This window comes from Odocoileus virginianus, chromosome 26 (genome assembly GCF_023699985.2).
Source record: "Odocoileus virginianus isolate 20LAN1187 ecotype Illinois chromosome 26, Ovbor_1.2, whole genome shotgun sequence".
Classification (NCBI taxonomy): domain Eukaryota; kingdom Metazoa; phylum Chordata; class Mammalia; order Artiodactyla; family Cervidae; genus Odocoileus; species Odocoileus virginianus.
The window spans coordinates 41,615,473-41,630,564 of record NC_069699.1 but is presented as its reverse complement, the minus strand read 5'-3'; the positions used below and the strand labels follow the sequence as shown (position 1 = coordinate 41,630,564).

The 15,092-nt window shown below is 39.7% G+C and overlaps 1 protein-coding gene across 13 annotated transcripts in view; it reads right to left on the bottom strand.

Moving 5' to 3' along the window:
• Positions 1–15,092, bottom strand: part of ERC2 (ELKS/RAB6-interacting/CAST family member 2) — a 971,398-nt gene that overhangs the window by 446,473 nt on the left and 509,833 nt on the right. For all 13 annotated transcript variants that reach the window (XR_011483727.1, XR_011483728.1, XR_011483729.1 and 10 more), the window contains one exon: positions 1,754–1,889. Coding sequence is in view for 10 of the 13 variants with exons in the window: in XM_070455889.1 (XP_070311990.1) it covers positions 1,754–1,889 (136 nt within the window). In the remaining 3 variants the exon portion in view is untranslated. The remainder of the gene's footprint in view (positions 1–1,753; positions 1,890–15,092) is intronic.

The window sequence follows — 15,092 nt, the reverse complement described above, 5'->3', positions numbered from 1 at the left end:
CTTCGGATTTCTGCTAGAACTACTCAGAAAGAACCTTTCTCCTCCCGCTGGGGTGACTGCACTTGTAGAATGTAGGCTGAATGCTGGTAGCCATAGTTGGCATCACTGTGGAACAGCCTTCCTGAGAATCAAGGCAACCAAGAGCAGAGCACGCCTGTGAGTAGAATGAAGACAATTCCTGATGCTATTGCTTGAATACCTTCATGTTATAAGATCCGGGGTCTATTCCTAGAATTTTCAGTTTACTGAGCCAACAGAGTCCCTTTATCCTTCTTAGTTCAACTTGTTGTGTTCCTATGACTTGGAAATAAGAGCCCCAACAAACCCAGCTGACAGAACCAAAGACAGTACAATACACAGAATACTGAAAAGTTAATAAATGGAATCCACTACTGCTACTGTTTCTCTCCATTTGTTTCTTGAAGGCAGGAAGACTTGAAGTCAGTTCCATGTCTACTACTTACTAGGATGCTACTTCATACCTTTTCTGAGACTCTAGTATTACCATATATAAAATCACCAACATTATTGTAAGGTATGAATAAGAATACACATCTGACAAGGCAATACAGTTCTGCAAATTTTAATTATTATCTCAATTTGTAGGTTCCAATATAACATCTCATATGATTCATGGGAGAACTAACACCCAAAACCCTGAGACTGATTTCTCAAAAACATTGAGGAAGCCATGGATTGAAATAAACTACTAGTCCATCCTAAGATGATCTCAGGAGTGAACAAAGGACTTGATGCTACTATCAAGATACCCAAATCAGGCATCAATGTACAGGGGCTTGATTGACATCATCAGGGCACCTCCAGAACACAGAGAAAAAAGAAACTAATATTGACTATGTAACCACCTTGTGACATGTTCTATGCAAGACATTGCCTTGTATTTCCTACTCTGGAATAGTTACTTATTTCTCTTTTGGTCAATTAAAAAAGAGAATTATGAGTACATACTGAAATTATCTAACTTCTTCTATCTCCAAGGAGGAAACCTAATATATAACTAGAGAAAGACACTAATTAATAAGCAGAATTTAACATGAACTCCGGCCAACTAGAACTTGAACTGTTCTGTTTAAAGGCACACTGGAATAAATAAAGGAACTTCAAAGCAAATGCCCTGTTTTAGTTTGAATGTTTTATTGAGCACATGGAGAGAGCTCTTTCAACAAAAATAGGGATGGCTAATGAGGAAAAATTGGTGTTTTCAGTCAGCCAGTTGGTTTCTGAGATAGGGCCATCTATTCAGAGATAACTATATTCCACAGAAAAGACAGAATAATGATCAGAGCCTTGGAGTTTTGAACAAAACAAAACCAGTTCTGTAAAATGTCTGAAATCAGTTTGATGCATCCTCTTCCAAATACCTTCTGTGATAACACCCATACATTTCACTCCTGACACCAAAACAAGTTCAATATAATTCTAAAAGGAAGACATTTCTGTTTCAAGATTCTTGCCAACTCTGTAACCGCAGCCCTTACCTTTTAAGGTGAGGCACAGGAACCGAGAGACTGTGTGCAGATTGAGCAAGTTCCACCATAACCTGCCTTTCTTGGGCACTATTTTGAAAATTATACTCCATACTCAGAAAGACCTACTGGGAGTACACGGTTAGTGCGGGACTTAGAGCAAAGGTACATCCACCATTTCCATGCATGCTTTCCCACAGCAAGGAGTATATTTTGGAGGGAGTTGATCTCCAATTAGTTAAGGGTTAAGAGAAGGCTGGACTCACCTGCAAATGCTGAGAGTTGTCAGTCATGCTATCCTCTCGCCTGCGGACTTCTTCCAGTAACTGGGCATTCTTCTTTTTTTCCAACTGTTGATTGTGCTTCAGGTTGGCCACCTTCTTGTTTTGATCCTTCATATGCCTGAGAAAAGTTAGCACAGCTTGGTTAAATTCAAACATTGGAAGATAATGTGTTATCATAAAAGAAGTACCCAGTATAGAACATTTTGATATGTGTTCAGGAAAATTTAGGACTTCAAAACGTTCCATTCATTCAACCACAAACATGTCTGGAGCACCCACTTAACACCAGGTGCCAGAATGGAAGTGAGGCTGCTGTGGTGAATGGGACAGGTATAGTCTTCACCCTGCTCATGGAGCTAGCAGTCCAGTGGGGGGAGACAGACAAGTACCAAGAACACACAACTTGGGTTTCCATATGTCGAAGGAAATAAATAGCATGCTGTGAGAGATGATGATGTGATTATATGTGGACAAGCAGTAGGGTGGGGGAATGACTGCAGTCACTGTGGTCAGGGAAACCTCCTAAGGAAACAAGACTATGGGTGAGACTCAAAGGATCCAACCCAGGAGACACTAGTGGAGGAGCCCCTTAGGTAGAGAGAACAAAGGATGTTACTCCCAAGGCAGGAGAGAGCCCAGTTACTTCTCTCAACTGGAAGGCTACAGTGAAGCTAGTCCAGGCAAGGCAGGGGGACAGACAGTAGGAAGGCACAGGGTTGGGGAAGAAGTGAGATGGGAAATGGAACTGCAAAGGTAAGTGGGACTCAGGCCACACAGAGGGCCCTGTGGTCTGTGATGGGGGCATTTACTTTCTTCTAAGTGGTTGCTGTTCTAATTACTATTATTCTTTTGGATCATGTTCCTATTTTGAAATCATAATCTATTACTTTGATTTTAAAATAATAATTACAAGGCTCCAATCAAATACACTGTCATCACTTAGCTCAAGCAGAGTAGCACTTTGGCTAATCACCATGTTAAACAAAGCCTGAGTGGTTGGAATAAAAGTTCTTAATGAATCTATAGGATTTCAAAGTGAAAAATCATAAAGTGATCAAGTGAATAAAAGACTAAGGATAGAAGACAGTTTTCTTAAAAAAAAAAAAAAAGGTGTGTATGTTGGAGGGAGTTACAGACTTCATGTGGACTATTTCACCAGCAACGTTTAGCAAAACATTCCACAGATTTAGGCAACCATGTCGACAGCAGCTCCCATAAATCTAATCCAACACATGAGGAGACAGGAGGGCAGTACAGAGCGCTCAGGAGCAGTGATTCCAAAAGAGGAGAGACCTGGAGCAGAGTCACTTGGGGGTCTCCGGCAATCCCTCTGTGCCCTCTCCCCAGCACTGCTGAGTCAGCCACTGTTACTGAGCCCTGACTCCCAACAGAAGGGTGTTGAGAACCACTGCTCTTGCAGACTTATGGATGAGATGAGAATTAGATGATAAACAGCAAATATGTCCAGATGAAACAATAACCAGGTGGTAGCTCCGCTCAACAAGAAACCCTTATTTCTAGTCCTTATAAAATTATACACTCCCCTACACCCCCCAAAGCCAAGAAAATGAAGTTCAAAAGAACTGTTTATTAAGCTGAAAAATCTACTAGAAATCTTGCTAATAAAAATATTCTGAACACTTTGGCTCTTTACAAATATTTACAGAACCAACTGAAGCAGTGATTTAAATACTCCTGGTGGCACATATTAAGGGGATAAAAGCTAAGGTGGAATAACCATCCTCTTACTCATTATTTGGACTGGATAATCACTGTCTGATATTTCTCATTTTTAGCAAATACAGTATTACATACCTATGAAGTTATGAACTAAGTGTACACACTAATCTACTTTTAGAAGACTGTCTTCTGGTTACTATGTAGGTGCTAAGAATGACCTCTTGCTTCCTAATTGAACAAGAATATGGAGGTTCCAAAGTTCACACTAAGCCAGGGGAAGCACATTTTCTTGTTGCGTAGGAAGTAAGATCAGTAACAGAATGCGATGGAGAGGTCCATAACACTAGTGAGACTGTTCAATTACATAATATCTTTATAACCGAATATATTTTTTTATTACTTTAAAATCCACACTTTTATAGAACTAATTGCTAAATATTTCCCCTGCAAGTACCAGGGATAAATATAATAGATTATTATTACAAACATCATTTGCACTGTTAAAAAACTCCCACTTCCTGTTCTTGAAGCAGTTTGAACATATTAGACCTTATCTCCTGGGATGATGCAGTGGTTTTTTCAATCCAAAAAGAAAAAAAAAAAAATTCAAAATCCACACATCCCTGAAAGCTTTCCTAAATTAAGAACAAGTAGATAGGAAAAAAGAGAAACTAAAATTTGGACTCTGTGATGGAGGCCGATCATCAAATTCTCCAACCATTCCTTCAAATACTGACTTACTTAGGACTCCAGTGATTAGAAAGGTTGGGTTTTGAATGCACTGCTTAGGATTTGGGCCTAATAGATCAGTGCAGGGTAAGGTGATAAAAATGACGATCTTATCTCTGTACACGTGAACATCAAGAGATACATATACAGTACACACACTCCTTGACAGGAGCGCTATGGTTTTCAAATGTATTTCTATGGGTAGAAGTTTTTCTTCGACTGAAAGTTGCCTTGAAAGTTAAATGTGGAAGGAAAAATTGCTCTGCCAGAGGCAGGACAGAGATAAGGAGTGGGCTGGGGTGGGAACAGGTGATCAGTACTTCATCTACCAGACACTCTCTCTTTCAGGTGCCCCTCAGGGAAGCGGTAAGTTTATGAAGTGCAGGTCAGAAACAGCAATTTATAGGGTAGGAGGAGAGAGAGGGAGGCAGGTAGATAAGTCATGAAATTTAAAAATTTGAGATTCCTTGAAGAAGAGTAAATGTACCCACAGAAGCTCACTGGAATGAATAATCATAGTGATTTTTACTACCAATAAATTTGACATTTCCAAGAACAGAGATTTGTAAGTGACATATCAGTCCTTTTACAACCTGCAAGAGTAAATTCACACTGCATAAATCATGCTAAACTCAGGACATACCTCAACTGTCTCTAAATTTAAGAAGGTAGAGCCCCTGGGGGTGCAGATGACAAAGCCTTCGGGCGATACTGCCTCAGAGAACAGTGTAATGACACCCACTTCCCAAACTCCCACCCCCTCAGCACCCTGGCATGCCAAGGCCCTGCCAGAAACTGACCTACTCTATGTTCTAGAAAAAACTGTTTTGGGGGAGTGAAATTTTTCTGCAAGGAAACATCATTAAAATATACTCGAGACACAATGTTTCTTCAAAAAAGCAGTTATTGGATCCAGTGGTGAATAGAGGTTAGTTGGAGAGTACAGTGATAGGGTCAGTTTTCCATGTTCACCTTAAATTGACCAGTTTCATAAAGCAAGACACATCAATTTTCAAAATTAAAAAGTCAGCACTTTTAAAATTCCAACAGGTATCAAGATAAACAATGGCTACCATATGAAGAATGAATAAATGACATTTCTCCGAAGATAGCATATAGATGGCCAATAGGCATAAGAGAAGATGTTCAATATAGCTAATAACTAGAAAAATGCAAATCAAAACTACACTTCATACCAGTCAGAGTGGTCATCATTAAAATGTCTACAAATAACAAAGGCTGGAGAGTGTGGTGAAAAGGGAATCCTCTTATTCTGATAGTGGGAATGGAAATTGGTATAGTCACTATGGAAAACATTATGAAGGTTCCTCGGAAAACTAAAATCAGAGTTGCCATATGATCCTCCAATCTCACTCCTGGGCATATGTCCGGAGAAAACTGTAATTTGAAAAGACACACGCACCCTAAAGTTCACTGCACATTTACAATAGCCAAGACATGGAAGCAACCTAAAAATCTAAGTCTATACACACACACACACACACACACACACACACACACACACACAACAGAATGCTACTCAGCCATAAACAAGAACAGAGTAATGTCATCTGCATCAACATGGGTGAACCTCGAGATTATCATGCTAAGTATAGTCAGTCAGACAGAGAAAGACATTTGTTATACCCTATGCTGCTGTCTATAGGGTCGCACAGAGTCGAACACGACTGAAGCGACTTAGCAGCAGCAGCAGCATGATATAACTTAAATGTGGAATCTAAAACATGACACAAATGAACTTATCTATGAAACAGAAACAGACTCGGAGACATAAAGAACAGACTTATGGTTGCCACAAGGAAGGTGGGGAGGGGTGGATTGGGGGTTTGGGATTAGCAGATGCAAACAATTATATAGAGAATTGATAAACAACAAGGTCCTTTTACATAGCACAGGGAACTATATTCAATATCCCGTGATAAACCATAATAGAAAACAAAAAAGGAATATATATATATATCTGTGTGTATAACTGAATAACCTTGCTATATAGCAGAAATTAATATAACATTGTGAATTAACACTATCTCAAATAAAATAAATTTTTTTAAAAGGAATGAAAGTCAGAGAGAACAGAATCCTGCTATTTTCACTAAAATAGTCCATCAAATTAGAATTAAAGTATTCTCTAACTTGCTGTTGAGAGAGCATTATACTTTCAAAAATACTCATTCGGTTGAATGAATGCTTGCATTGATGTCATTGTCACTTCTCTATGTTAATATATATCTAATTGATACGATAATAATGTTTGAATTTAGAAACCATGTGAAATACTTTCAAAAACCTTACATCTTCTCTGACACTCAAAGTAAATATTACTTTCACCAGGTTTGAGATCTCTTTCATTTATTTAAACTTTTAGGATTTTTAGTTCTCCTATCTTTAATACCATATTTTTTCCCACTTATCAGACTGTCAGGACTTAGTATCTCTTTTCTTTTTCGTTCTTCCCAAAGGAAAGGAAATTGTTCTCTATTATGACACACCCCAGAATATAAGACAGGCGATGCCTATGTTTCTCTAAGAGCATGTGTATTTTTGCATATAAACTAAAAGAAAGTTTCCTTCTTTTAAAATCCCCACAGAAACAATATGTCTGTCATTTTTTAATCCACCTGGTCTCAAAATCTTTAAATTGATAACATTCACTGTTGGAGAGGATTCAGGAAACCAGCTCCGTCATATGTCACAAGTGTCATTTAAAAAAGCATTTTTAGAAGCCAATTTGTGTGTATCCACCAAAGTGTACATACCTTTTGCCCCAGCAAACCCATTTCTAGGCAAGTGGCCTACAAAAATGCTTGCATGTATGCACAGATATATGTGTGCAATAATTTTCGTTATCTTTGCAAACATGAAAATCTGATAAATGCCTAACTGTCCATCAGATGCTTTTGAACTGTAGTGATGGAGAAGACTCTTCAGAGTCCCTTGGATGGCAAGGAGATCCAATCAGTCAACCCGAGAGGAAATCAATCCTGAATATTCATTGGAAGGACTAATGCTGAAGCTGAAACTCCAGTACTTTGGCCACCTGATGCAAAGAACTGATTCATTGGAAAAGACCCTGATGCTGGGAAAGATTGAAGGCAGGAGAAGGGGACAACAGAGGATGAGATGGTTGGATGGCATCATCGACTCAATGGACATGAGTTTGGATGAACTCCGGGAGTTGGTGATGGACAGGGAGGCCTGGCATGCTATAGTCCATGGGGTCACAAAGAGTCGGACACAACTGAGTGACTGAACTGAACTGTCCATCAGAAGGAAACTGGCTGAAGAAATCAAGTACATGCATATTATAGAATCTTAAGCTAGCTAAAGACATTCAGGCAAAACTGAAGTGTCGACGTGGAAAAAATTTTCAAGACGTATTGTTAACCAAATAAAGAAAGCAGGTTGCAGAATAATACATATAGTCTGATCCTGCTGCTGCTGCTGCTGCTAAGTCACTTCAGTCGTGTCCAACTCTGTGCAGCCCCATAGATGGCAGCCCACCAGGCTCCCCTGTACCTGGGATTCTCCAGGCAAGAACACTGGAGTGGGTTGCCATTTCCTTCTCCAATGCATGAAAGTGAAAAGTGAAAGGGAAGTCGATCCTACTTATGTTAAAATATAAAAGCCTATTGGGATGTATACATGCACTCATATCGAAATAGCCTGTATATATACTCCTGGAAACTCCACCCCAGTCTGTAAACAATAGTTATCACTGAAGAAGGTATTGAAATTGAAGAAGCAGGAGCTTTCACATCCTACTGTATTTGTGTGTATGTGTTTTAAGTGAGGTATAAATACAGACAAGGAAAGGCACAGATACTAAGTGCACAAGTCAATGATTTTTGACCAGTCAAAATACAGAACCTTGCCATCCCCTAGCCTCATGTTCCTTTCTTCCCTCTGTGACAAAGTAATCTCTACTCTAACTTCTATCTACATGTATTTGTTTTGCCTATTGCTGAACTTCAAAGAATCATATGGTATATATTCTTTTGTGTCTGAGTTCTCTCAGTGTAGGATTTTTGATATCACTCAAAATGTTGTATGTAAGTTGCATTTTATTGCTGAATACTATTCCATTGCTATGAATATACCATAGTTTATTTAGCTATTCCCTTGTTAAGTGGATATTTGGGTTGTTTCTGACTTTTTTTAAAAGAATAAGATTGCAATGAACATTACTATACCAGTTCCCCGCACCGCCCCCCCCCCCCACACACCGTGGACATATGTTTTCCTTTCTCTTGGATAAGTAACTAGACGCAGGTTTAACTTGAAGTGTAAAATGGTACAACCACAATGGAAGATACTTTCTGAGTTATATGAATCTTCCAGGAGCAGCTGCAGTGCAAGGACTAGTACTATAAACTCTGGAGCCAGACTGCCTGGGTTTCCACTGGAACTCTAGTAGTTTATAGCTGTGTGGCCATAAGCAAATTTCTTAACCTCTCTGAACCTCACACATGAAATGGGAATAATTGTGTGTAATTCAGAGTTATTGTGAAGAGGTGATGAATTTGCACAGGCAAAATGTTTAGACAGACTATAGGATGTTCCCTCTCTCTCACACTTAAGTTTACAATACGAATGTAATGGTGTCCTGTGCAATATTGTGAACACATATTTAGTGTCTTGCTCCTCACACCAGAATAACAGGTATTCCAAATACCTCAGACAATGTACTTTGGAATGCATTATTACACCCTTTTGTCATACATTTAGCTTCTACTTGTGATTTCCTTAATAATAAGATAAGTTACATTCCTGGAACCTCACCCTAATAGAAGTGTCACAGGAAGGTCACGACAAGCCTGGGTAAGTGAGCTGGGATCCTGAAGTGACTGCACAAGTAGATGGGCCACACACACACATACACAAATGATGAGTACTGCATGCTGAATTTCCCATAATAAAAGTTTTTACTTTTAACCACTGAGATGATCCCATTTTTTTTAAAAGCTTGTAAATACCATTCAGTACTTCAGCATAGCTATAAATTTTAGAAAGCTGTCATAAATATTCTAAAGATATTTTTAGAGCATGCACAAATGTGCTGAATATCATGAGCATGATATGCCTTCCTTAAAAAGGAAGTATTTGGCCAGTTCTGGCTACTTGAATCTCACTCTCCTCCCAACAGAAGGCAACAAGTAGGATCAAGGTCTTAGGACTTAGTTCCAGAATGAGCCAGATCTCTTGAACTTTGCATTTTGCAGCCTCCACTCAAGAGCAGCCTACCAGTTGGGCCAGGAGCATTGATGACTGCCTAGGTCCTTACCAAAACCCTCCAGCAGGATGCCCACTCTCTCCTCATGCTCCCTTCTTGGCTTCCCTCCTCAGGAGATTTCCCCTCACCGCCTTACTTCTGATCCTTTCTCCCTTCATTCCCTGGCAACGAATACTCTCCCATCTCCCTCTTCTCTGTTCCCACCTCTCCTGTGGTGTCTGGGGCTGCATGAGGATCCAGAGATAAGGCCACCTCAGTTAAAGCACATGATGCCAACATAACTTAGACTGACATCATTTATCATGCGCTAGGACAGTCAGGTATACCATGAACCTGATAATATTGCTAAAGAAAGAAGGGTTAAAGGTAAGGGGTTGTTCAGATTTGAAAACTTGAGAAGTGGAGCTTCTCAGAGACGAGAGTCTTAACTTTTCACCTTAGAGTATCGGACTCCACCAGCAAAATTCTCCTTGGAGGAGAAGATTCTATATGTCTATTTCTCATTCAGTCTGAAGAAATGGGTAAATCATTTGAGACAAAGCAGGTCAAGAAACAAGATCGTAAGATGCCCAAGACCAGTGACTTTGCTGCCAGATTGGTTGTATTCTCATCACAGAGGCGACACTTAGAAAGTGCGTGACTCTGGGCAAGTTATCTCATGGGGGACGGGAGGCATTAAATGATTTCGTAAGCCTAATGTTCCTACAACAGTCCCTTGAACATAGTGGATAATTTATAAATGGTAGCCTGAACCCTCTGACCCAAATAACACTCTTCTAAAGTGTGTATCTATTTCCCTCACCTCATTTGCCAACAAGAGTGAAGAAAACCTAGAGAAAAGATTACAGAGCAGAAGATGGTCACAATTAGCAAGAGAAGGGTTTGTCTTTCTATAGATATTTCATGTAGGAGAGGCTTCAAAGGGATGACTTCTTTCAACTGTTCTCCTTTTTTCTAGCCCTGCAGAATCCTCACCCAAAGTATCAAAGGAGCACTATCCTAAGTATGAATGGAGCCCAATGACTGACAGCCTAATCTCAAGACAAGAGATGATGGGGGCCTGTCAGAGAAGACCCCAGGGATAGAAAGCAGAGAGAGGCAACCCTTTCTGATGCCTCCTTGCCCTCCTCTAGATGTACTCGGTAGGACTGTCACCAGAGGAAACGCAAACAGAAAAGGCAAGGCCTTTTTTTCACCTGCTTCAGAAGTCACTGTTCAATCCATGGGCATCTACTAATGAGGCACTCTTCCATCAAGCAGACTATACAATACCATTGTAAGGGTCACATGATTATCTACGAAGCTTGGCTCTTTCTGTTGGCTTTGACTACTAAATAAATTTCTTATCACTTGGTCTCCCAGGTAGGTATGGTGACCCAGAGGGCATGGGCTGGTCATGCAGGTCTGAGAATGAGAATTTTTCTACAAAGAAGAATTCAATCTCATATAATGAATATCAGTTTATTATCAGTGAAATGAAACTCAGATACAGTAAAAAGAAATAAAATAAAACTGGACCAATGAATATAACAGGGCATTACCTGGTAAAAACACAGTAACAAACTAGAGTTCTCATTCCTATAGTCATTCTTGAAATTAAACTGAAAGTCTAAAAGGTTGAATCCAAAAGAAATGAGCCTTGTTTCTCTTTCTTAATTTATATTCAATAGATACTTTTCAAAAAATCTACACAGTTCACAGCAGGCTGATGGCTTGTCCTCATTTATGCTGCTTAGAAAAGCTTTCTAAAGACTAAAAATAGGGATCAGCAAACTTTTCTCCATAAAAGGCTATATATAGCGAATAATTTATGCTTCGGGGGCTATGCAACCTTTGTAAACAGTATTCAGCTGTGTCTCAATTTTGTCACTGTAGCATGAAATAAGTCACAGATAACATGTATCCAAATGGGTGTGACTATACATGAATAAAACTTTATTGATAAGAACAGGTGGCAGGGCTGAATTTGGCCCATGAGCCACAGTTTGCTGAAGCCAGGAAATGACAATCACAGCAGCAAATGCTCACATCCCATGATGTGCTCTAGGCACTTTACATACACTAGCTCACTTAATCCTCACAACCCTATTAATCAACGGTCCTTTGATTATTCTTACAGCTGAAAGTTACAGAGTAACTGAGCAGCAGAGGCAGAATTCTGAATCATTCTGGCCCAGAGGCTACCCCCAGCCCCTTAATCTCTGTGCCCTGCCAACCAGCTGTGGAGAATGTCCCAGAACTCCTTCACACCACTGCCTCACTTTCTCTTGTCTCAAGCAGCCCCAAAAAGCTCTAGGGAGGAGAAACAGACATGCTCAGGATACAATCTCTGTTTCATAGTTCAGCTACTTTAAGGCACACCAATCCAAACTTCACAGAATGCCCGAGAAGCAACTTGGTTGACTGTTAGAGAACTAGATACATATGAGGTAATTACCCAAGAATATTAGCTTTCAGCCAGGGGAGCTCTGGAATGGAAGGTGGGAGCTTAACAGCTTTAGACTTCATGGGGGCAGTGATAGTTACTGAAATAAAGACCCAGCTAGGAAGCTGAACACAAAACCAACAAGGACACCATGCAATTTCCCGTTAATTTCCGGTCTCTGGACCCGTTAACCTCAATGTGGCCATTTTTGAACAAATGATTAGCTTTTATGGATGAGTCTACCTCCACAAGTAGAAATGTTTAGTGTATTTCATATCCTGGGGCTTCACTGCCTCATAATGAGCTTGGCTCTTTCTCCCATACAAACAGACTTAAATCGAGACTAAGAGTTGGGAGATGATAAAATAAGTGAAGATGAAAGTAGAAGCTCAACAAAAATGGAAAGTAAGAGAAACACAAAGGACCAAGGACAACTGCAGAAAACAGGTAACAGACCATAGGACAGAATTTCTGGGACCATGGGTGCAAAACCAAGAAAGGACCCAGACCTAAGATGAAAAGTCCTGCCTGTTCCCTCCAATTTTCTCCTTGCACATCATTTAGTTCTTTTCAAATTAAAAAAAAAAAAAATGGAATCTGAACACTTTAAAAACAAAACATTTGTATAATTGCCACAATTCCACAGAGCATTGTTTTTTTATAAAAGCCTCCAACTCCACCATTAAACACAGGAACATTAGGGCCAATTTGGTAGGGTGTCAGTTGTATTTACAGTTTGGGGTAATATAAAAACATATGGAAACTGTGAAAATTGACCCCCAGGGGGCTAATGTCTGAGGAAACCAACATTCCACAGTCTGGCCAGAGGTTGGGGGCGATTTGCCCAGACAATATACAGCCAAAGCAACCTATGAGCACAGGGGCACTTCGTGTATGCAAGACCTATTTTTATTGCATTCAACCTGGAATTGGCCTGTAGAAGCCCAGACATAAAATAGAGTGAAGGCATAAGAAGATAAAAATCTTTTATGCTGATTTTCCAAACCAAAGTACAGGAATAATGTGTTAGAGTTTCTATTACTTCCTATCAAAAATCAATGCTAAAATATCGCTAAATAATAAAACTGCCCTCTGTTTCCAGATGTCATAGTATGTGTCAGGCACTGTGCACTATAAAAATATAATTTCAGTTAAAACAACATCCTTTTATAGATAAAGAAAACAAGGCTTAGAGAGGTTAAGTACTGACCCAACATAATATAGTTAATAAGCAGAGGATCCATAATCCAAGCTATCATTTCTATGATGCCTAAGCTCATGATCTCATCTAGTATGCTATATTACTGTACATTATTGTGAGAGCTTTGCCATAAAAGTAAATGGATCATTCCAGCTATATATATATATATATATATTTTTTTTTTTTTTTTTTTTTTTGAGAGACACAGTCCTTTTTTTTCTTTTCCCTAACAGGGAGGCAAAGCACCAGCCTCAATAAGTAAGTTATACTCTCTTTAAGATCTGCACCATCTGAGGCACGGCTTATCAGAACTTCCCAAAGATAGTTTAGACTAACACCAAATCAGTTTTCCCCTGCTGCCTAACAAATTACCACAAATTTAGCAGCCTAAAACAAACACTTATTTATTATCTCACAGCTTCTGTGAGTCAGAAGTCCAGGCACAGCGTGGCTGGTCCCTGTGCTCCTGGTTTTACCAGGCTGAAATCAAGATGTTAGCCAGACTGCATTTCTCATTTGTAGGCTTAAATAGAGAAGACCGTACTTCCAGGCTCATTCAGGTTATTGGAAAAATTCCTCTCTTTGCAGCTGCAGGAATGAGGTTCCCAGCTCTCCACTGGCTGCTGGCTGGAGCTGGAGGCCGTCCCCAGGTCCGAGAGGCAGCTCATCGTTCCCTGCCATGTGGCATTCTGCAGTCAGCTCACATAGCTGTGTGGTTCTCTGAGGCCAGCAGGAGAATCTCTCTCCTCAATCTGCTGAGGAAGACTCTTACAACAGGAGTAATATCCCATCAGCTCTGATATATAACAGAACTATTCAAAGAAGCGGCATCCATTACTTTTGCCATATTCTATTAGCTACATATAGGTCACAGGTCCTGCCCACACTCAAGTGGAGGGGTTATTCAAGAGTGTGAAAACCAGGAGACAGAGGTCATGGGGACCATATCAGAATTCTCTATACCTCATGTGCTACCCAGCAGTTTTTTTTCCAGTTAAGGAACTGTTCCATTCTGTCCAATACAGTAGCCATTTGTCATGTGTGGCTGCTGAATAGCTAAAGTGCAGCTACTACAACTATAAAATTGACTTTTCAAGATTATTTAATCTTAGTTAATTTAAATGTAAATAGTCACATGTGGCTAGTAACTACCATATGGGACAGCAGATATTTGGACATTAACCAATGTCCAAATTGCAGGCTATTTTTTTTTTACCTTTTAAACCTTTATTTTGTTTGTGCTAATCTTTTGAATGATTTCCCAATCTCTTTACTGCCAACATCAGATATTTCTTGGGGACTACTTACTTCTACCCAACAGACTTATTTTTTTCCATTTCCCAAACTTCTTCCAAAACATTTTCACCAATGTAACCTAAGGCATTTGGAAGGCCTAACTTATGGCCAATGAGGGGTTATGGAAATTTACGCATCCTTATATTTTCCCAAGTATTTATCCCCATGACAACCCACTGCAAAAATAAATGCATGTTCTTTCCACTCTTCTCATAACTCATACCTCTTGTAACTCTTAGTCTAATGTCAATGAGTAAAACAGAATCTGTGGTGAGTGGTGCACAAAGTGAAAATCAATGAAGGATGTCCAAATGGCAGAATTACCATCAAAGAGGGTGCAGGCCACGCCCCTCTAACTGTATGAGAAGACAGAACAAACCACTTCCCACACAACTGCCTCAGCACAGTTAACTGCTTCCAAAATCCATCACTGCAATGCCACCTATTTCAGTTTCACTGGGTGATGTTTTTCTTCACTCAGTGATTTACAGAGAGTGCTCTGGCACCACTAACTCTGGAAGATGTTAATAACTGTTAACAAAACAAAAACAGAAAACAAGAAAAGAAAGGCTAGGCTTCAATAAGCCTTGATGACAGAAATAAATATGAATTACCTTCTTATGCTGTAGGACTTTTCAGAGCCTTTACTATTATAAAAAGTGCACTGTGAAAACAAGTAATCAGATCTGATAGACAGAGTGCCTGAATAACTATGGACAAGGTTCATATAGGAGGCAGT